We start from the raw sequence: 22,981 nt of genomic DNA, 5'->3' as shown, positions 1-22,981 counted from the left end.
AGAGGCAGGTGGATCTCTGTGAGTTTGAGGCCAGCCCAGTCTACAGAGTAAGTTCCAGGACAGCCAGGACTGTTACACAACCCAAAGAGACACTGTCAAGAAAAACAAAAACACTGTCAAAATAAAATAAAAATAAACTATTACAAACAATCAATACAATAAAAAATGAACAGATAGAAATAAAAATGTTTCTCCTGAAGTACATAAATTTTATATTTAGTAAGCCATCTGTCCAAATAATAAATAAATCTATAAACATTCATTCTTTCAGCTGGGCACAGTGGCACACATCTTTAATCCCAGTCCTTGGAGGCAGAGGTCAATAGATCTCTGAATTCAAAACCGTCCTGGTCTACACTGCACAACCAGTTCTAGGCTAGCCAGGGCTACATACTGATACTCTGTCTCAAAACCAAAAAACAAGAGAGAGAGAGAGAGAGAGAGAGAGAGAGAGAGAGAGAGAGAGAGAGAGAGAGAGAGAGAGAGAGAAAAGAAACAAATAATAAATTAATCCTTCCAAAGTAACAGTTTGGCTTTTATTTATGTGTATAAACAAATATTTTGCCTCCATGTATGTATGTGAACCTGTGTGTGTGTGCATGGTGCCTTAGAGGTCAGAAGAGGGCATTCAATGGTTGCTAGCCACCATGTGGGTGGTGAGAATTGAACCCAGGGCCTCTATAAGAGCAATACGTGTTCTTAACTGCTGAGCCATCTCTCCAGCCCTGCAGAACTGTATATTAAAGAACTTTATCCATTTGCTTAGATAACAACCAATTTATCAAATGCTGGTTTTGTGTTAAACTTTTATACAGCACTAACTATAAAAGTGGCACAACTTTCAGCTTACACTGTGTAATCAAATGTGGAATGAAGCCAAGATCTTTTATCTGTGACTTTAAATTTTAAAAAGTTTTAAAAACATAGGTGTTGCGGGGCGTTGGTGGTGCACGCCTTTAATCCCAGCACTCAGGAGGCAGAGGCAGTTGGATCTCTGTGAGTTCCAGGCCAGCCTGATCTACAGAGCGAGTGCCAGGATAGGCTCCAAAGCTACACAAAGAAACCCTGTCTCGAAAAACCCCAAAAAAATGTTTAACTGCAAAAATACGTCCTTGTGTGAGGCTAACCCAGTCTTTAATCACCCTATTGTATGTGAAGATACTTTTCAACCAAAACATTAGTTATTGTGATGTGGGATGTCCTTCTGTACACTGCAAATATGTGTCGCTTTTATTAGTTGATGAAAGCTGCTTTGATCTATGGCAGGGAAGAATATAGCTAGGCAGGAAAGCCAAACTGAGTACAGGGAGAAAAAAGCTGGGGTCAAGGAAGACACCATCCAGCAGCCCAAGGAACAACATGCCAATGGACCAATATCGCCACAGCCATATGGCAATACTTACATTAACAGAAATGGATTTGGGCCTAGGCCCTATCCCAAAGGCTACAATAGACTCTGATGACACCCTATGGAAGGCCTCACCATCCAGGGGGAGCAGAAAGGATATGTGATAGGTAGGGTTTCAGTTGGGGGAGTGGTAGGGGAGGAGAGGAGGGAGAAGGGAACTGGGATTGTCATGTAAATCAATCTTGTTTCTAATTCAAATTAAAAAAATCTGCAAAAAAATAGAAATGGATTAATTTAAATATAAGAGCTAGCTAGTCATAGCTAGCTCCATTGGCCAAACAATTGTAATTAATATTAAGCCTCAGAGTGGTTATTTAGGAACTGGCAGGCAGGAGAGAAACATCCAGTTACAATATATATAATTTTGCTAAATTTACTATGATTTCATATATTCCTAAGATTCCAGAAATGAGACTGTGTGGTCATGTGACAATAGATGATAATGAGTAGGGTATGTCACTTGAGGAATCTTGTTTCTAAAACACATCTGGATTTTAAAACAGCTGTGGCTCATCTATCATTGTTGAAGGTAAACAGGATCAAAACTGTTGGCTAAATCAAGATGTGGACAGATGTGCTCCCCCAAGATGGTTCTCCAATGGACAGCCTGTCAATTTAGGTGCACACCCACCCCAATAAGAGCTCAGTGTCAAGTGAGAGCTAAGATAATGAAAAGTGGAAACATCACACATAAAAAGGTGAATTCTGAGGCAGAAACACTGTAAGAGACAGACAGCCCCCTGTGAGATGTGTCTTCTATCTATAACAGGGAAGCTGCACCCACAAAATCTCAACAATAGGGTAGCCTAAAGAAATCCTGGAAGAAAGCAATACCAACTAATATGCCAACATGCATGGGGTAAAGTTCACAAGGCCTCACACTTAGACAAAGAGCTACAGGCAATTAATGACTACAGAGAGAGGGAGAATCAGTCTTCTCCAGGGACAAGTCCCCTGATAGGTTGTCCAATTCCAAGTAGTCAGTCCTAAACATACACATAGGATAACACTAAAAGAGATTCAGCAGGTTGTACTTATAAAGTGTGTGTGTGTGTGTGTGTGTGTGTGTGTGTGTGTAAAATAACAAATAAGAGACCATGATTTGAGATGGGGTGGAAGGAAGAGTTGGAGAAAGGAAAACTCGCAGGAAATTCTCAAAAATAAATAAATAAATAAATAAATAAATAAATAAATAAATAAATAAATAACAAGTTTTAAATTTAAAAAAATAAAGTGAATTCTGCCGGGCTTTGGTAGCGCACGCCTTTAAGCTAAGCACTGGGGGGCGGGGGGGGGGGGGGGGGGGTAGAGGCAGGCGGGTGTCTGTGAATTCGAGGCCAGCCTGGTCTCCAGAGGGAGTGCGAGGATAGGCTCCAAAGCTACACAGAGAAACCCTGTCTCAAAAAACCAAATAAATAAATAAATAAAGTGAATTCTGAAAAGGCCAGGAGTGGTGGTCATGCTAGGGGTAGCCGGGGAAGGATGCAAGCCTTCCTTAGGAGGCTCTTTAGGGATCTAGGATTGCTCAGGATCACTGAGAACATGCTGGCTGTTGTCCTCTAATGGATGAGATCTCTGAAGAAGACTCCACAAGACTACAACATGGGGGAGGGGAACTGCAGCACAGGAGCTGGCAAGCTTGGCTCTAGGGAAAACATTGGCATGCAGAGCTGTCGGCCAAAAATCTGTTCTCATTCTCCTTGTCATAACAGTGCAAATGACGTGTGCCACATTCAGGTTTTAGTCTTAACATTTAGACACACATTTCTCAACAGTGTGGACCTATTAGGAAGAGAGAAGCGCCTAGCCCTCAAAAATCAACCATACAGAAGATAGCATCCTTAGGAATGGCAGATTATTACCATAAAAAGCTCCCACATCCCAGATCCCCTATGCAGACCAGAGCCACCCTGAGGCCCTGAACCACTTACCACAGTCCCACCACATGAAAGAAAAACAAACATCAATGTTTTGCAAAGGACTTTATTGTTGGGGATCCTTAGGACAGAGGCTTAGTGTCTACACCACTTACTCCATCCCATCCCAGACATCCAATGTCAACCCTATCTAAAGGCAAACTCCACCTGGGGGAAACTGCTGCTTCTTACATACATCTGCACTCGGTGGTCACAGTCCTACAGAAGAATCCATTCAATTCATTCAGTCAACAAGCTTTTCCCAGTGCTGACTACCAGATAAAGAATACCACGTTATACACACACACCACAGACACAAAGTCAATGGAGAAAACAGTGAATGAACCTTCTCCTGGGCCAACTTGTCTTATACTGCATCTTTTCACCCAGAATTTAAGCTCAGATCTTCTCAGCCTTATCCCCAGCCTTTTGCATAGTAAGCACTCTAAACAAGAAATCACTGATTATGAAGTTAGCTTTCGTGAATTCATCTAGTGGGGGACATACATAGCACCCCTCACCTCACATGACTAAAACATTTCCACTGAACTCCTGAATCAGATGAACTGCAGACAGATCACAACACCATGACAAACACTAACACCATCCAGGAGAGTTAGAAACCGACAGTCTTCCTAGAGGGGCTGAAAGTCCCCTGGGTCATGTAGGAAGCAGTCAAACCAAATGAAAAGGAGTCAGGAGAGAGTACCTCTGCGGTGTGCACATGCTCACTGTGACTGAAATGCAGAGCAGAGCCAGGCACAACCAGTGCTGCTCTGCCTTCCAGCAATGAGGCCTGGCGCTTCTCTCCTTAACACTTGCATCACCCCTGTGCTTAATGCGAATGGTTATGAACACAGATTCTCCTGTCTGTCTCTTCCTGATCTAATTTCACTGTGAAATAGAAAGCTATTATTACATGGCTAGTTCTGATAGCTCTTCTATCACAGGATAAGACAGCTGTTCTGGGAAGTCATTGATTTGGACTGCTGACATCTTTGTAGGTAACAGCAGTTTCTATTGGTCTCATGGCATTTTGTGTTTTTGTCACTGAGCGTCCCAGGATTGGGGTTAGGGTTCAAGATCTGTTGATATGCATGTCCTCCCACTAGACAACATTTTTTTCTTTCTTCTTCTCTTTGGCTCTATGCAGCTCAGGCTGCCCTGGAACTCTCAGTCCTCCTTCTAGGATTATAGCCATACCACACCACGACATTCTTCTCAGTCTCCACCTATCTTTTATTGTTTTTAACCTCCTATTCCTCCAGTGCTCAATAGTCAAGGCACCGCTTAAAGCCATCTTTTCATCCATCCATCACCTCCAGGAACCCTGTAGAGTCCCAGCCACTCATTCATCCTGCGTGCAGCCTCACTGTTGGCTTAGTCGGGACAAATCACAGCCTCTTAGATCTACAGTCACCCCACAGCCACAGCTGCCTTCCTGTTTGAAAGCCAACAATGCCCCATTCTTTTCTTTTTCCCTTCACCTTCATTTCTATCTAATTTATTAAGGCTTAATGTCCCCAATGCCTAAGAAAAATGGAGGAGTCCCCATAAAACATTCCACTTGTTAAGTTTCAGAATGCCCATGTCTGAAGCTGTCAGCTGTTTCCCTGCAAATGTCTGAAGCCTGGAATCATGAATGGCCTTTCCTGTCCTGTCTTTTGTTTGTCTGACAACGTTACTGTGCTTCCTTGAGACTTCCTGTTTGATTAACCACACACTTGGGTGTTCAAGCTCCATGTGTCCATTATTCACCATAAAAGGGACTGAGGAAGGAACCAGCCAGTTCAACCCAAAATGATGTACAAACAAAAACAGCTGCGTATGAGCAGGAGGCCAAAAAGACAGTGGGGATCCAGGCAATCTGTAAATATCAAAAACAAGATCTATTTAGTCAGGCATGGTTAACAGGCTGCTGACTGGGGCACTGGAGGCCCATTTCATAGCTGAAGATCACTAGAGCCATGAATGAATCTGCCTCCAGTTACTTCCAGCCATATCCTCAGCACCGCCCCCACCCAGTCCGCCTCAAGGGACCAAAACTGATTCTCCGGCTCCTTTCTCTCACAGAAAAGTCAGTACCAACTAAGAGGATTCCAAAAACTTTAAGATCTATTTTATTTCCCAATCTAAAAAGCAGGCCCTCATGCCTTCCCTAAGGCAGCTATGATGAGAGTAAAAGCAGTACAGATACAGGCAGATACAAGAACAAAAGCACAGACCAGTCCACATTCTCCAGACATCTGGAAGGTTTGTCATCTAGTCATGGTCTGCATCTGCCATTGCCATCTGGGCCAGGACATCCCAGCTTTACAATGGATGCAATCTAAAACTGAAGTGTTCTCGGAATGACTCCCAGAGTGATTCCCAAGTCCACCAAAGGTCAATGAGAACTTATTTCTTGGCATGTGGTAAAAACACTGACAACAGCAATAAACAGGATTGCGTTCTAAAGCAATCTTGGTAAACAAATTTTATCACAGCTACATTACAGATGTTTCCACACTCTTTCATAATCTGTAAAATTCTAAGAATTTGTAGTCTCTAGTGAATTTTCTATCACATACATCTATCTAAAATACTCACTATAAATTCAAACTCTGCATAGAACTGCTCTACAAAGTCAGTCTGGAGCACTCAGTCTCCTGAATACATTTTGCCCATGAGGACCTAAAGCATCTAACATACACAATCACTCTCCATCCCATAATCTTTATCCTTGGACCCCAGCTTCTTCCCACATCCAAGACAGACACTGCAAGGAAAATTCCAGGTCTCTTACTTGTATGAGATTATGATCTAGCATTAAAAAATAAATCTCTGGGCATGATGGTGCACAACTTTAATCCCAGCACTTGGGAGGCAGAGGCAGGCAGATCTCTGTGAGTTCAAGGTCAGCCTAGTCTGCCGAGTTAGTTCCAGGATAGCCAGGACTATAGTAAGACCCTGTCTCAAAACAAACAAACAAAAAAACCTCAGGGGCTGATGGAATGGTTAGGCAACTAAGAACACTTGCTGCTCTTTCAGAGAACCCAAGTTCAGTTCCTAGCACCTACATCAGGCATCTTACTGTCTGACTCCAGTTCCAAGGGATTCAGTACTCTCTTCTACCTCAATCCAAATGACAAGTGAAGTCACCGATCCTATCAGACTATTTGATGTGATGAGTAGGAATGACTGAGGGACACGGCTGCTCAGGTTAACTACCAGGCCAAGGCAACTACACCAACATTAACTTTTTAAATTTTCATTTATTATTGTGCATGCCTCCATGACGAATGTGGTGGGTGCACATGTCATGATGTGCATATGTACATTGCATGACTATAGGTCAGACAACAATTCTGTGGAGTCAATTCTCTCCTCCCACCCTTATACAAATTCCAAGGATCAGACTCAGGTCCCTAGGCTCGAGTTTTAAGTGCCTTTATCCACTGAGTCATCTTACCAGCCCCAATTTCTTTGGTTAGAGATTAAAATAACATAAACTAGAATCCTTTGCCAAAACTTTTGTTTGTTTTTTTTTTTTTTTTTTGGTTTTTTGCTTTTTCAAGACAAGGTTTCTCTGTATACTCTTTGCTGTCCTGTAACTTTTTCTATAGACCAGGCTGGACTCAAACTCAGAGATCCACCTGCCTCTGCCTCCCAAGTGCTAGGATTAAAGGCGTGCACCACCACCGCCTGGCTGCCTAAGCATTTTTCTAAGAGTTTAAATTTCCCTGAGGACTTCTTGTAGTTATTTGAGTCTTGTGCTCCCAATGCTGTCAAAGACGACTCTGAATGTCCTCCTGCCTCCACCGCCCAGGTGACTGGATTATACGAGAGTACTACCACACCTATATTTAGAATTTACCTATATTCTTTAAGAACTCCATAATTTCATTATTGTTAGTCTAGTTAGCCATTGTCTTGATCCATTTTCTGCTGCTGTAAGAATAGCTCAAATTGAATAATTTATAATAAACAGAAATGTATTTGGCTCATGGTTCTGGAGGCTGATATCCCAAAACCTGCTGGGCACCTACCTGGTAAGGGGGTTCTCTGTGGATTGTAATACATAGTAGAAACATCAAATCGCAAGAGCATAAATAAGACAGGAAAAGCCAAACCTACTTTCACAATAAACCTACTACATGCCAAAGACAGGAGGCCATTTACAGTGGGTCTTGGTAAACTAACCACCTCCCTTTCAACACTGGTAGACTGGGTTGGTTTCCAACACATGAACTTGGAAAACACATTTAAACCACTGTAACCACATAGTCTAAATGTGCTCACATTCCAGAAACTAAGGTTCTAAATGTTGTAGGTAAGACCACAAAACTTAAATTCCCTTATCAATCAAATAATTTTACATTGCCAAGGTGCTATTACTTATTCCTAAGATGGTCACAGATTTTGGAAACATACAGGCAGACTATTTATTCCTGCCTTTGATTAAAATATGAGCTGAAGGCAGGGAAATTATAACTTCCTAGTTCCTGTCAACTTATTTGATGATGTGCCTAAATCCTTCCTAAGCTCTTCTTTGGGAAGAATGTAGGACATTTTCATTCTCTTTGAAAGAAATTGATGGACTACCCCTGAGAACATGTTTACACTTCTATATTTTACCAGCTGGGGAGAAAAAAAAGAATTGGGACGGGGTCTTTTAAACCCACCACTCACCCCCTCCCACGCAACAAGGAGTGCTACCCTACCCAACAAGAAAGGAAACTCATCAAATCATCGGTGCTTCTCACGTGGTGGTAGAGCCACATTCACCACACAAGTACAGAAGGCAGGGACTAAGTAGGCCTATAAAGAAAGCAGAAATGGAAGCGGCGGAGACAGAAGCATGGAAATTCATTGCCAGCTCATGGAAAGACCTCGTTAAAAGTGTTTGGGACTGGGTTGGGTTTGTTTTTTTGTTTGTTTTAATCTTAAATTCTAGAAGTGGAAGTAAACTATGACAAGGAGCAACACAAAAAAACCATTGCTAACACAAGTCCTAAAGGGGAATTATGACCCTGTCTCAGAAATAAAAGCCAAAACAGAACAGTAACCTTTAAATGAACCATAGTGCACTGATGCTCTGGAAAGATTAGAAAGAGGGAGGCTGACTGCTTGGCAAATTTGCATATACAGAAATCAAGGTGAATAGCATACTCTGGAGCCTAAAAGATGGAAATGGTGACAAAGGAAAGTTCCTGGGGGTACAGCAGCTATCACTCTATCAGTCAATAAAAAGGTGCATTAGACCTACTAGGCAAACTTAAGTAACACACACACACACACACACACACACACACACACACACACACACACACCACACACACACATGAAGCCACCACAGAAGGGTCAGAATTTACTGGGAGCAGAGGAGAAACATAATAGAATTGGAGATCAACCGGCTGCCTTCAGGCCTTATCTTTAGTGATGTCAGATAAAGGGAAAAGTTGAACCAACTCAGCAATTCAGCAACCAGAAAGGAGTTGTGGCCAAGGTAGGAAGTAGATAAAGTGGCATTCCCCTGCATAATGAGAGTTTACTGACCACCCTTCAGAATAGCATAGGGTATGCTTTCCCTTTCCTATCAGTAGACATTGACAAAACCCAGGGCCTCATTCTGAAATTCAATAAATTCCTTCGACATTCCAAGCGCCATTAAGACTAAATATTACACAACTAGTTAAAGTACTCTGAACCTAACAGTTGCCCCTTTAAGAAAGTCTCCTTTACAAATAGGTAGAAAGCCTCTCTCTCTCTCTCTCTCTCTCTCTCTCTCTCTCTCTCTCTCTCTCTCTCTCTCTCTCTCTTTTTGTAACAGAAAATCCAAATCCAGAGTTTTTCAAGAAAATTCTGAGACACCAGGTTTAGCTCTCTGTTGTGAGTTACTTAGTCCTTCACCCAATTTAAGGTCTCCATAGTCTGCTATTTCTCATGTGCCAACTCTGCTCTCAGGTGGCAGCGTGGCAAGGGCATAAAACAGAGCAGGTCAGCTCAGGCTTCCACCAACACCCACCTGTGTGACCAAAGAAAAGCCACGAATCATCTCTCCTGGTTCTTTACAGACATTAGCTCTTAAGAGTGAAGAACTCGGGCACCCAGCACAGGGTACGCCACCATCTGCACTTGCTCTTAGCCAGAACAACTAAGAAGCAATCGTCTGTCTCTCTTCTGTTAACCAGCTTGCACACTGAGACCATGCATGAAAGGCCAGCAGTGCCTTCACAGTTCCCTGCTTATTTTTAGAACTTGTTCAAATAATTCAGCCCTCCTGGAAAGTCCTTCATTCATGCCCACTAGCTTTCTTCAAGACCCAGGAAGCTTCCCTTGGCTGACTTCTCTCTCACCTCTTGAGGTACTCTGCAGGCACCCCTAGCACTTTCAAAATGTCCAACTGAATCACTTTTCCTGTTGATGAATGTTTTTGTCTTACCCCCCCCCCAAATGCATTACACATTCCCTCAGGGTAGAACAAGTGTCTTCAGTATTCATTACATATTACAATACCCTTAAATAAAAATTTTTCTCCCTCGTTGCCATTTAAATAATGCTTTGTCCAACAAATAGAAACCCAATGCAACAAGTTCAGTCATTTTGAGTGGGAGAAACTCTTCAGATAAGTAGAATTATGTCACAAAGCTTCACATGCTTCTCCAGGAAAGCCACACAATTCAAGCTTGGATTTATGATATCTAATAGACTCCATGACAAGTCACTCCTTGGTAAAGACTAAAGGAATGAAGATGAAGACTTCTCAGGAGAGAACGTGTGCAGAACACTTTGTTTTCAACCTGGGATTCAAAAAGCATATTATCTAAAAATAAATAAACAAATAAATCCTTGACAGTGTGACCAATGCAGATATCCTTAAAGTCTCTAAACTTGGGTCAACAACCACAAGTTTACACTTTTATATCAACCCAAATCACAGCCTATTTTAAATGAGGAAAACCAAGAGGACTCCTTACCCTGAACACCCGCTATGTTCTGCCTCCAAGGCTTGCCTTCAGAACAACTCCCTGGTCAGTAGTCAACTTGAATCGGCTGGCTCATTTGTTCCCTCAACAGATACTCATTAGTAACTATTGATGCCAGCATGTGCCAGATGAAGAAAAAAAAGAAAAGAAATATCTCTTAGCTCTCCCAAATCCTGTGCTAGCTTATTTTTAACAAGGCTAATACCATAAACAAATCACCTATATATTATGTGCTACAATTAGGTAAAAGCACATCTGTAATCCCAAGCCATTGGAAACTTGGAGGCAGAAGATTGCTTCAACATCAAGGCCAGGCTGAGCTGTGTAGCTACATAGTTGAGTCTGAGGTAGCCTGGGCTACATAGCAATATCCTGTCTCAAGAAGGAAGGAAAAGAGGAAGGGATGGAGGGAGAAATATGTAGAAGACCTATTTTGTAAATCAAGTTTTCCACCAATTTTTCAAAACAAAAAGGTGAGATAAAAATCCGAGATATAAAACAGTCATTCAGTGTTGCCCTCAGTACAACAGGAAGGCAGGAAGGCACTTCACAGCTGGAGACCAAAAAATAAAAGGAGGGAGCCTAGGGACTATAAGCCCTGAAGTTTTAGAAGAAAACAAAGTACATCCCTAGTTCACCTCCCAGCTTTTCCAGAGGCGCTCCTCCCTCAAGAGAATCTGAGTGTGCATTGTCCAAGAAAGAGATAGTGGCTTTATTTTATTTCATGAATATGTAGCTGCAGAGGGCACCAGACTGACTGGGCCCAGTTATTTTCAGCTGGCCCCTGGACGACTGCACAGGAAGAAATGCAGATGGACTCCAATGAGCCTTCTGGCGGCCTCTATTAGGGGAGCTGTCGATTTTAAGCCCAAATGAACAAGCACCTAACTTTATCATCTTACAAGAAAGAAGCTTGCAGATCCCAGAAGGGCCTGCTTACAAATCCCAGGGCAAGCAACCAAGACAGGGCAACAGAACACTGTCATGCACAACCATCTTGAAACCCTACACTGAAATTGACCATTTCAGATAAGACAGGCTCATCCCTTATTTTTAAGTCTCAGGAATTCTGAGCAGTAAAAATAAACAAACAGCTCTGCTCTAAACTTTAACACTTCTCCCTAAAACCCAGAGAACAGCAGTAGGGCTGTCAATTAAGTCCAGCCAGGGACTGGATGCAAGCAAAGCTAGGTTTTGTTCTATTTCCTGTTAGCTCTAAGCAGATAATTGGATGACTGTTCACCTGCCTGGCCACTTCAACACAGGACTACACTCAGTTGTTGACTATCATACCAACAGCGCAGACTACTCATCTTCTAACTGTGAACATCATCAACTAAATAATCTCAAACCGATGTCATACACATTAAGCAAGTGAAAAAACAGTGTCGAGTGTCCTTTCCTGGGGATGACCTGATAACCCACTGTAGGGAGCTTTCTCAACAATAGACAGGTGCATATGTATTTTTAGCTAAAACTTGGTTATGACCATTTCTAAAAAAAAAAAAAAAGAAAAAGGTTAACAATACAATTTCAAAAATATATACTTCCTTGTGAAAATTTATGAATAAACTTAAATTTAATAAGTTTTCTCATAAAAGTTTACATAGACTGGGGCCTGGGGAGATGGCTCAGCAGTTAACAGCACTTGCTGTTCTTCCAGGAGCAAGGTACGGTTCCCAGCACCCATGTGACAGCCCATAACTGTTTATAATTACTGGCCCAAGGCATTCAATGCCATCTTCTGACCTTCAGAAGTTCCTACATACATACTGTGAGATACTTACATGCAAGCAAAACACTCTTACACATAAAATAGAAATCTTTCTGACTTCAAGTCATATTATAGTCTTAATTTTTACTTAAAAGAGAAAAAAGACATAGAAATAGGTATGGTAGTTCACATCTGCAGTTCCAGAAGTAGAGAGGCAGAAGCAAGATTGCTGCAAGTTACAGGCCAGCCTAGACTACACAGTGAGTTCAGGTCAGCCTGGGCTACAGAGTGAGATCCTGTCTCAAAAAACAAGATCAAATAAAATGACATCGTTCTTTCAATTCCATATAACATAATAGAAATAAAATTACTACGTGACCAAATTTCAAATCAGTTACTACACTGACACAAGGCTTGGGAAAAGAGATGGCATTGATAAAAACACATAAGAGCTCCATGTACTGCTCTGAAGAATGGAAGTTAATGTGCAATTCTCTAGGGCATGCATAATTCAGCCCATCATTCATTCACTCCACCAACACTACTGAACACTCTACCAGACACACTACTAATCACTGACGACAGGAAAGCTCCAGTCTCCATCCAAACGGTTAAGTGGACCCTCTCTGCAATTCTCAATTGAGACTTATTATAACATAAACAGTGTTGTGGTTCTCTGGCCATCTTACCACAAAGCCTGAGGAGCCACTGACAAACTTTTCACTAAGTAATTAGAGATAAGATACACATTTTTAGATCAACTGGTCATTCTGAAATATGGCGGCTCCAATACTGATAGTTCCCAATTCCTGATGGGTTGACTGAGGATTTTTTGAGTTTACAGTGAGGAATAACTTATGAACATTTAGAAGATAGCAGTCTTTGGATTTTGACTTGATCTAGTCCTAGGCTACAACTAATTCAGTATTCTTAGCCAAAGAACCACAACACTACTCACCTGCAAGCATTAACAGCAAATCTCAGGGCACTTTTGCTAGGTATGATGCCCAGAAGCTAGCTGCACCACATGCACTTTCAGGTGATCATACTTTCAAGTTGCAAAGGCTTTATTAAGGGCATAACCCCATTGCAAACTGAAAGACATCTGTATAAGGAGCAAAATGGGAGGCTGAAACAAGTTTGTCAAAATATGACAATAATCAGGTAGAATTCAATGAGGGTACACACTGGCTTTCTTTAAGCTGGGCAAAGGGTAAGAAGTAAATTTAAACATGGCTCCATCCAGTCGTCCCACATTAATCTTATCCAGGTCACTGGATCGGAAGAAAGAGCTAACCTAAAACACAACTTTAAATTTGCAAACAGTAAATGAAGGCTTGGGTCTAAGAGACGTTCCTTAGTGTGAGATGATAAGAATTTGATAATGTAAGTTAAAAAGGAACAACAGCCTAAGGAAAATCAAGGAAGAAAACCAAAGGAGTTGGGCGTTTCTGAGTCAATCTGCATGTGAGTTTTTACTTTAAAGGAATAAACCAGACACTCTTTTAAGAGATTTGCTAGAGAAACTATTACCTGTAGAGACCAATCCAGTCTCTAACGAGTCCAAGACTTACCTGCAGCAGGACTTCTAGGATCACACCTACAGGAACCTCGTGGTTGCCTTCATGGAGCTACAGACATCTAACCCCTGACAAGCTAGAGGCTTTATAAACTGTAAGATATTATAAAGACCCCTTGCTAGGATATGGTAAAAAGCACTACAACTTTAAATGCCACTTATTAAGCTCTTAGGACAGGGCCTTCAATCGGCTACACCTTTCTATTAGGCACTGTGGGATGCATTTTAGGTATTTTTAAAATGTTTGTGGAATATCTGGCAGAAATATGAGAATGTATGCACACAGAGAGGAGGGACATGATAAAAAGCATATCCAACTTCCTAAAAGGATTTAGAACTGAAATAACCCAATGTTACAACTCCCACACCAACATGACCAAGGATAAACTGATGGAGAAGGGTGCCTCAGAGCTCTAACTTTTCCTCTGATGTGTATGCTTTCTTCTGGGTGCCCTGGAAAGGTGGGAGAAGGAATTTGCAGAGAAAGAAATGAACTGCAGAACAGGGAAATAGCCAACAGCAACTTTTATAAAACTGTTCAACCACTGGCCATTAAAGAACAGCTCCTTAACTCCTCAAGTTGGAACCTGCAAAATGTAAATCAGGCCTTTGTGAGACAAACTAAAATAGTGTCCCCTCAGGGTGCACAAATACCACAGTGAAGTCACCAGCTTGAGCTACTCTCTGACATAGTCAGAGCCCATATTACAAAGATTTTTCCCAGGAGAAAAGGAAACTTTGCTGTTTGTTTCATGTTAAACATTAATACATACTCATTAGAGGGCCAAGTCACCTTATGTGTTGATTTTGATTTATACACACACAAGACATTTCATACAGATTAAAGCACATCCTAAAAAAAGCTTATGAAAAGCTTGGGAACTGGATTGTAATACTAACTTTGGAAGTTCTATAAACTTTGACTGGCTTGCTTGTATAAACAGTTTCTTAACCTAATTGTTTTAAGTATGAGAAAAGGCTACCTTTTTGCAAGATCAAAATCCCGACTGCCAAGTTTCCATTCACAATAATTATTGCATTAACTAAAGGGGCTACTTAAGAAAAATCAAATCCTCAGCTACAGTACTACTTTCAGCAAGTCCCTAGTTATTGCTAAAACTCGCTTTTAATATTATTACCAGATGTAAATGCTACACTTTTAAACAGCAACTAAGTAATCTATATACATTATTCAAAAAGAAGACCTGAAAGTTGAACGCAAAATAGAACTTTTTGGGAATCGGTGCCTGAGACTTCTCTCCACAACAGGAAGAAAATATAGTTGTGATTCCCAACTTTAACTCTTCATATCCAAAGATGTGCTGTGCCCTGAACCCTACCTACTATATTACTGTATATGGAAGTTGAGTAATGGCCGCTGTCTGAATCCATCCTGGGTTTCCTCCATTTTTTACATCAAGTGATAGTACTAGCTATAAGGATCTAATTTATACCTATCCAATGTCAAAATATGATTCGGCCTCCCCCAAAACGGTACCAGTTAAAATGACCACACAATCTAGTATATGAACATTTCTGAAGGGTACATAAACACCTGTCATTGGTGGTCTCCCAGCTGTGAACCTTAGCAACTGAAGACAAATTGACCTGTTGCTATTTGTATTATTTGGATATATCTGGTCATGTTTCATTTTCATAATAAAAAAGTGACTCACGATCATCACCAAAACATGTACATTGCTTGTAACTACTTAGGTATGCTTTGACTTCACCATGTTTTTCTCTAAATTTTGAGACAGGGTCTCACTACGTAGCTCTGGCTGGTTTGGAACTTGCTATGTATACCAGGTTGGCCTTGAACTCACAAAAATCAGCCTATGTCAGCCTCCCAGAGTGCTCCAACACACGTAACCCTAGATTTGATTTATTTTTAAGTTTTGCAGTGAGTAAAGTTCAACATCAAAAGGAAGGCTAGCAGAGTGGTGGCTGGGCCTATTCTTTCACACTGCTCGCTTGAGTTTCCCATGCTCTGGAGGGGCAAGGCTCAATATGCACCATTTGTTTAAGGGTATGTGAAATTTGAACTGGATGGGAGATTTAATGGATGCACAAAACAGTCATGGTACTTGACTCCAGGGGAAATAATTAGTTAGCTACAGCCCACAGAGTTACGGAGTCAAGGAGTGAATACACTGAATATCAAAACACTCTGATAGGTCAATCCTTGCCTGCTTGCCCTAAATTGTTAAGCCAGCATTCATGCATGCATATATACCCAGTCATTAAAAAAAAAGAGGTGGGACAGAAAGTAGAAACATCAACGCCATGGCACATAAAGCTCTCCCCTCCCCACCTACTCCACCACACACATTTCCTGCAGGACATCATGTCCATCCCAAGAACAAGTACCATAAGTTCACTCAAGATATCATAAACTATACAACTAAAACCTGTAAAGCACATGTGTGTACAATAACTATGCTGCTATGAAAATATTAAGAGTAAACCCATGCTGGGCGTTGGTGGTACATGCCTTTAATCCCAGCACTCGGGAAGCAGAGGCAGGCAGATCTCTGTGAGTTCGAGACCAGCCTGGTCTCCAGAGCCAGTGCCAGGATAGGCTCCAAAGCTACACAGAGAAACCCTGTCTCTTTAAAAACCAAAAAAAAAAAAAAAAAAAAAGAGTAAACCCGCTGGGCATGGCTGCACTCAGGAGGCAGAGGCAAGCCCATCTCTGTGAGTTAGAAGTCAGCCTCATCTACAGAATGAGTTCCGGGACAGCCAGAATGAGACCGTCTTATGTCATTTAGCAACCAACACAAGACTTTTTCAATAAAATCAAGTCCAAGCATATAGAAAATGTCATGCTGCGGTCCTAATGAGGGGAAAAGCCCTTTGACCTAGTTAGTAGCATGGCCCAAAGTAAACATATCTGGCTCCCAACAGTAGGAGCCTAACCTGACTGCTACTCTCCTACCCTAGCACACTGGCTCTGCAACAGAGAATTTACCAGGGAGTAGTCAGTCTATGCCTCTGCAATCACCTGAATCTCAGCTCCTTATGCCTAGAGGAGGAGGAAGCCAAGATTATTCAGAACTTTTCAACTGCATCTCAGGCACTCGGGAGATGTCAAGGCCTTTTCTTTGGTTTTGAATTTTGTTTTTATTTTGTTGTTGTTGTTTTCTGGAAATGGATTAAGCAAGACTTCAAGGGGATTCAGAATTGAACAGAAAAAAATAAGTAAAAGGTTAAAAATAACTGGACATAAATTGCAAAACTCATTTTGGGCAACTTAAAAAAATTTCAAGACCCTTAAAAATTTCTCCTGGGTGTCTCCCTCCCACAGAAAGGCACCTGTCCCAAGACCTGACTTCTACACTTCTATATAGTGCCCATGCCTTTTGAAAACCAAACTCATCCATTTCTTTAGTTACTAAAAAGCAGAGGCCTCACAGTTTCATTTTGTGAACTTGTTTTCAAAATGTTCCATCTGCCTGGTGACTCACCCACAAATAAAACTGTGTTTACTACAAAGGCACTAAATAGTGCTTTTCTAAATCTTATTCCACACAGGATAACTTACACTTTTCAAGGCACTTTCTCTAAAGTCATATTCCTGCTTTGAAATCCTGATATAATGGTTAGTGTGCTACAGAGTAACGGAAAGAAAACTATGAAACCATGATCTAAGAATGATCTGCCTACATAATGTCCCTTTCAAATATTCCTGACTTTATTAGCTCTACAGAACTGCCATGATTTGGACGAGCATGGGGCAGTCTGTTCTCTTTGGAAGTTCTTTAGTACCAGCTACTGGTAAAATCAAGTGCTCTGATGCAATGGGGATGGAAGCTCCTCAGGCAGTTTCTCACACTTACATTGCACTATTGAACACAACAACGAGCTTTTCTGTTTGCTTGTATGTCTCAAAAATAAAGGAAAACTTTCCTAGATCAAACAGGAATTTTGATCCATTCAGAGAATCACAGCCTTTTCCCATCTATGGTTCTGCCATGAAGTTTCCTACTATATACACCCCTTTCCTGAAATGAAGCATGTTTCTACACTTGTTTGGATCAAAGCAAAAGGGAAGACATCGAGGAGAGCCTTTGAGCCTTTTACACCGGAACAAAACTGCCCCGCAATTACGGTGAGTGTCTTCATTACCTTTTTGTTTTCTCTCTACTAGGATTAGCAGTGAAATAGTTCTTAATTAAGTCTGAACAGCTCTAAAGAACAGTAACTTTAAAAGTAAACTTCTTCTTTAATTACACATAGGCGGTACCGGCAGTAAAGGCATTTGCTCCCCTCAAATTTCCTTATCAGAGCTAAGAGCAATCATTCTCAACCCCGGAGAGAGACAACTAAACATTTTAAAGACAAGTGTTTCAAGCAGACCTTCAGGACTAAGGCAAGCATGCGATGTGATAGCCCTGCCAGCATGGGTGTTTCATTAGCGCTTCTGCGGGAAAAGGCGAGTGGGGGGTGTTGGTCCAAAACCCTGACTGCTGAAATAGAAGATAATCAACGGAGTAAGAATCCGGTTAGGTTAGAAAGAGTAAGAAAACAGACAGATGCTAGCGTGGGACATGGTGGCCCTCACCGGATGTTCAAAGCGAGATGAATTTTAGAAGTTGGAGAAAGGAATTTCTGTGTGTGGCCCACGCTGGAGGGCAGACCGTCCGCACGCGGCTGGACAGGCCCCTCAGGCTGGACCAGCGGCTCCATGGAGGCAGCCCCGGAGCTGGGCCGTGAGCGAGAAGTAGTGGGGAACAGGGCTGTCACCGCTTACCCAGGTGCAGCGTGAGGTTGATGGAGTTGGGGTATTGCACCCCGGCCAGCATGGTCTGGCTTTGCCACCAGGTGGTGTCGGCCTGGTTGTTGTAGTCGGTCAGGAAGGCTGCCCCGTGCTGCAGGTGGAGCTGGCCGGCGTCGCACAGGTGACAGGACTTGGTGACTCCGGTCACCCCAGTCTGCACGCAGTACTCCTCGGGCGGAGTCCCACACGTGTTGGTAGCCACCACGGTCACATTGAAGGCGGCATTAACGAACTCGGGCATGCAGCGCTGCGGCCGCCCGCCCTCATCCGCGCACTCGTCCATGGCCGCCCGGACACAGCCCGCCGCAGCCGCCAGCACGGCCAGCAGCGGCCACAGCCGCCCCCGGGGCCGCAGGGCCAACTCGGCCCGCCCGCCGCCCGTCATCCCACCACGCTCGGGCCCTCGGCGAAGGCTGGGGTGCCGCGCTGCTCTCGCCTAGCGGCGTGCCCCGAGGCTGCTCCTCCGCTGCGGGTCGAGGCCGGGCTGTGGACCGGGCTGGTGGCCGAGAACCGGGTGCGGAGCCGATGGGTGGGCGTCCGAGGCGAAGACCGCGCTGCCTCCGCTGCTTCCCGGTGTGGAGCTCGCACTGGGCGCCGACCCCCGACTTCCGAGCGCGCACCCGAGAGCGCGCCCCAGGAGGAAGGAGCAGGGGGTGGGGTCTGCCGGGTGGGGTGGGATCTGGCGGAGGAGAAAACCCAAGACCGGCCTCCTCAGCAGCTCACGAAGCCCGGGAGCGGTTCCCCGCCCTACGCGTCCTCCCCAGCGACTCCCGGCGGCGGCAGGGGCAACCGCTGGAGCTCCGGCCTTGGAGGGCGGTGGGCCCGAGAAGGTGGGCGGGGCGGGAGCAATAGGGAGGGGTGTGAGGTGGGCGGGGCGGGAACCAGAGGGCGGGGCGAGAGGTGGGCGGGATCGGGAGCAAAAGGGAGGGGGCGCGAGGTGGGAGAGGAGCGGAGGCAAGGAGGAGGGAGGTCCCCTGGATGGGCGTGACTAGAGGTGGGCTGGGAGAGGCTGGGTATAAGAGGGAGCGGCCCCAGGTGGGCGGGGAGGGAGCGTGAGCGAAGGAGGGGAGGCGGGACGTGAGGTGTAGGGCGCGGGGCGTTGCATGCTGGGAGGGCAGGGGCCTCGGTGGAGATCCCTTCGAGATTGCCTTCGGGAATCCTCCCCCTGGTTCTTCGTCCTAAGAGGATCTTGTCCTGGAGGGTATCCCGGACTAGGAGGGGGTTCTTAGAGAGCGTCGCGGGTTCGGGAGGTGGTTCGGAATGTGTCTTTTGACTTCACGATGACTTGGACCGTGGTCCACCCAGGTGTCAGTCCTTACGGTATAGGCTCTCACGGTATAGCCCAGCCACTACCCAGCGCTGGGGCCTGAACCACCCCGCTATGGTACCGAGGCCTGTATCGCCAGACGTCCCCGGGATGCCTCCTGTAGCGCTTAACCCCGCTGAGGAGATCCCGGGGTATACAAGGGACTGGGTCCAGTCTCAGCTTCGGAGTCAGTTTTGTGATTTCCTTGTTCTAAATTAAAGTGTAACTGTCATTTACCCGGGCAAGGAAGGAAGTGAGAAGGCTGGGAATGGAATGACATTTTCCCTCTGGATATGCAGACTCGCTTTGAAATTCTTCCACTGTGTTGTTTGTGTTTCCCAGCATGCCTTTAAAAGACTTGAAATTATCTGGATCCTGACATCTTCCTTTTCGGACCTGCTGAGTCACGGAATATTGTCAGTGCCAGAATGACTCAGTTCGCAGAGCCCGAGCCAAAAGATCATGAGTTTTAGTCTCAGATCAGAACTACCTACAGTGCTGATGGGACAAGCAGACAGGGGAAGGGAGGTTGCTGCAAAAATGATCCAGTTGAGAGCCGGGCGTGGCAACACACTGCTGTGATTCCCAACCGGAGATGCAAAACAGACTCACCAAGTGACCGCTCCAGGCGCATTTTTAAAAAACTTTCGAACTTAATGATACAGTGATAACAATAAATACGATTTTGGCTTCAGTAGTCCTTTTAAGGCTAAGGATATTGGCCCGTCGGTGGTGGCACACGCCTTTAGTCCCAGCACTTGGGAGGCAGAGGCAGGTGGATCTCTCTCTGTGAGTTCGAGACCAGCCTGGTTTACAAGAGCTAGTTCCAGGACAGCCTTCAAAGCCACAGAGAAACCCTGTCTAAAAAAAAAAAAAAAAAAAAAGATTAAGGATATTGGTATCTACAAGATGGCTCAGTGGGTAAGGCACCTGCCACCAAGTCTGAGTTCAATCTATTTCCATAACAACACCATGGCTCTCGTGTGCCCACATATATAGACACACAAAAAACTAAATAAATAATGTAATTTAAAAAATAGAAATAGTGGGCATATGAAATAGTGAAATAAGTAAATGATAGGTAATGATAGTTAGGGTCAGTGTTGAGTCCTAATTAAGAAGGCCTTAAGGATAACGGACTACTGTGATGAGTAGGGGTTACTGTCCAGGGAACTTGTAATACTGAACCTACCTGGGAAAGCACCCACCTGCCTATTTGCTGAGATGGTGGAGATTATGTATGCTGAAGGTCTCTAACACTTTACCCCTATAACTCTTTTCAGAAAGAAAACTGGGAGCTATAATAACATTTTAGATGGCTGAAGCAAAATCAGTCTATCCCTGGAGGCGTAATGTCTCAGTTCATTAAACATGCCAAGTAAATTGGTGTGTGTCCTTTTCATTGCTCTCTTTGGGCTTCAGATGTCCAAAGTTAATTTCAAGCTGTTATTTATGATAATCTCATCACAGGAACCTTATCTCTTATTTGTACAGCACATGAAGGAACCTTGAATTAACCTCTTTATTGCTCACTGGAATGTGTTAAAGTAACAAAGTATTGGGTTTGTTTGTTTGTTTGTTTGTTTGTTTGTTTTTTAGAGAAACAAATTGCATCCAACCACTGTGCTTAATGATGCAACTTTGTTTCATTGTGTGGATTTGGTGGGTAGGGTGGGGGTGGGGAGAGGTGATGAGACAGGGTCCTACTCCATGGTCCACAGGCTGGCCTGGCTCCCACATCCGTTCTCCTGCCTCAGCCTCCTCAGTGCTGAGATTGTAGGCATGAGCCTCCATGCCAGCCATCATTTTGTGAGTATTGATTCAAATAAACCAATGACTTTGTAATGCAATCATGAAAAGAAATCTAGACACTGGATGCTGGATGATAACATATTTGAAGTACCTAGAGGCACCACAGTTACCAACAGACTTGCTATTTAACAAGAAAATAAATTTGATGGCACCTCACTGGAATGATTTCCTAACATCCACTACAGGCTAAGGCATGAGGATCTTTGGTTCCAGACCAATAAGAACCTATCTTTCTTACCTGCCCTGCCTCAAAAAAAGCATATAAGATTTACTGTAAATTACACAGTTTTGTTCTTTCTTTACTCCTCCTCCTCTTCCTCCTCTTTCTCTCCTCCTCTTCTACCTTCCTTCTCCTCCTCCTCCTTCTGATTGTTTTGGGTTTTGGTCAAAAGATTCCATAGCCTAACCCTTTTAAACACACATTCTTAACTATTTTGAAACTCCATTATATACTAAACAGACATGCTATTTATGAGGGAAAACATGAAAGAAAATCGAGTTCAGGTTTGTGAAATTCAGATTCTCTTAATGCCGGGTCAACAGTGACTTCATGCAACAAGGCAGGTGGCTATACAAGATGAAAGCATGTGGCTATGCAAGCTAAATGCCCACCAAAGAGCCTCTATCTCCCAGTTAAACCTCCAAAGCATAAGAGACTTGTACTTTCAGTATATATCTGAATAACTTCATGGGAAGATGCTCTATAGCTAAGCCACCTGTGAATCTGTAGGCATGCCCACCCCTACGAAACTGAACAACAGTACCCCATCTGGGACAAAGCCACTTGGGAAAGGTTGCTATTGCCAGTAGTGGGTAGGTTAAAAGGTAGCAGGATGTCTACTGCTTAAGTGTCTAGAGAGCATGTTATATAATTAGAAAGAAATTTAAAGTGTGTGTTGCCTTTCAAGATTATACCTTTGTTATGTTTTTAACCCTTTATAATTACCGATGTGTTTAGTTTTCCATTTTTTAGTCTTTCTGAGCTCATCACCAATTCCATTGTCTCCACACTTAAGGACATTGTACTATCTGCCTTGTCCTTCATGTTTAGAAATGTTACCATCAACAACAACTAGCATTAATAATATGATGGTGTTTGCCTGTATTTGTATATTATTTCCATTTTTCAAATTTTCTCTGGAGCACAGGATGTTATTGCCTCTGTAGCACTGAAAAAACTAAGCCACAAGGTTAAGTAACCTCTGACCCCAAGTAAGAAGTAAAACAGGACAAAGGCTGCCCTTCTGGCACTCTGTGCACAGAGGTTTCCTTCTGCTGTGTAAAGGTCATAAGAGGAATGAGGGTAAATGAAGCACTGTTTTCCACGGCCAAGGTTTCTCAAGCTATCAAATAGGAGTTTAAATTGCATAGAAATTAAAGTGATACTGAAAAGTAATTAGAATTTCTCTTCAAAGTTACAGTAACTACATATGGTATTTTGGGTTAGTCTTGGAGATCCTGTCTGTACCCTTGATACAAATCCCAGCATAACAAGATA

The 22,981-nt window shown here is 43.3% G+C and overlaps 1 protein-coding gene and 1 long non-coding RNA gene across 2 annotated transcripts in view; one reads left to right on the top strand and one right to left on the bottom strand.

The window, feature by feature from the left end:
- Lamc1 (laminin subunit gamma 1) overlaps positions 1-19,039 on the bottom strand; it is a 118,238-nt gene extending 99,199 nt beyond the window's left edge. The window contains exon 1 of the mRNA XM_027417362.2: positions 18,339-19,039. Coding sequence (XP_027273163.1) covers positions 18,339-18,750 — 412 coding nt within the window. The 5' untranslated portion in view covers positions 18,751-19,039. The remainder of the gene's footprint in view (positions 1-18,338) is intronic.
- Positions 19,025-20,357, top strand: LOC118238878. Its single transcript, XR_004770251.1, has 2 exons — positions 19,025-19,195; positions 20,014-20,357. It is a non-coding gene; the product is annotated as an uncharacterized LOC118238878 (long non-coding RNA).
- Positions 20,358-22,981: the final 2,624 nt, after the last annotated feature.

Source organism: Cricetulus griseus, chromosome 5, assembly GCF_003668045.3.
Source record: "Cricetulus griseus strain 17A/GY chromosome 5, alternate assembly CriGri-PICRH-1.0, whole genome shotgun sequence".
NCBI lineage: Eukaryota > Metazoa > Chordata > Mammalia > Rodentia > Cricetidae > Cricetulus > Cricetulus griseus.
Note: the sequence above shows the minus strand (reverse complement) of the source record. Positions and strands in the feature narration are given on the sequence as shown.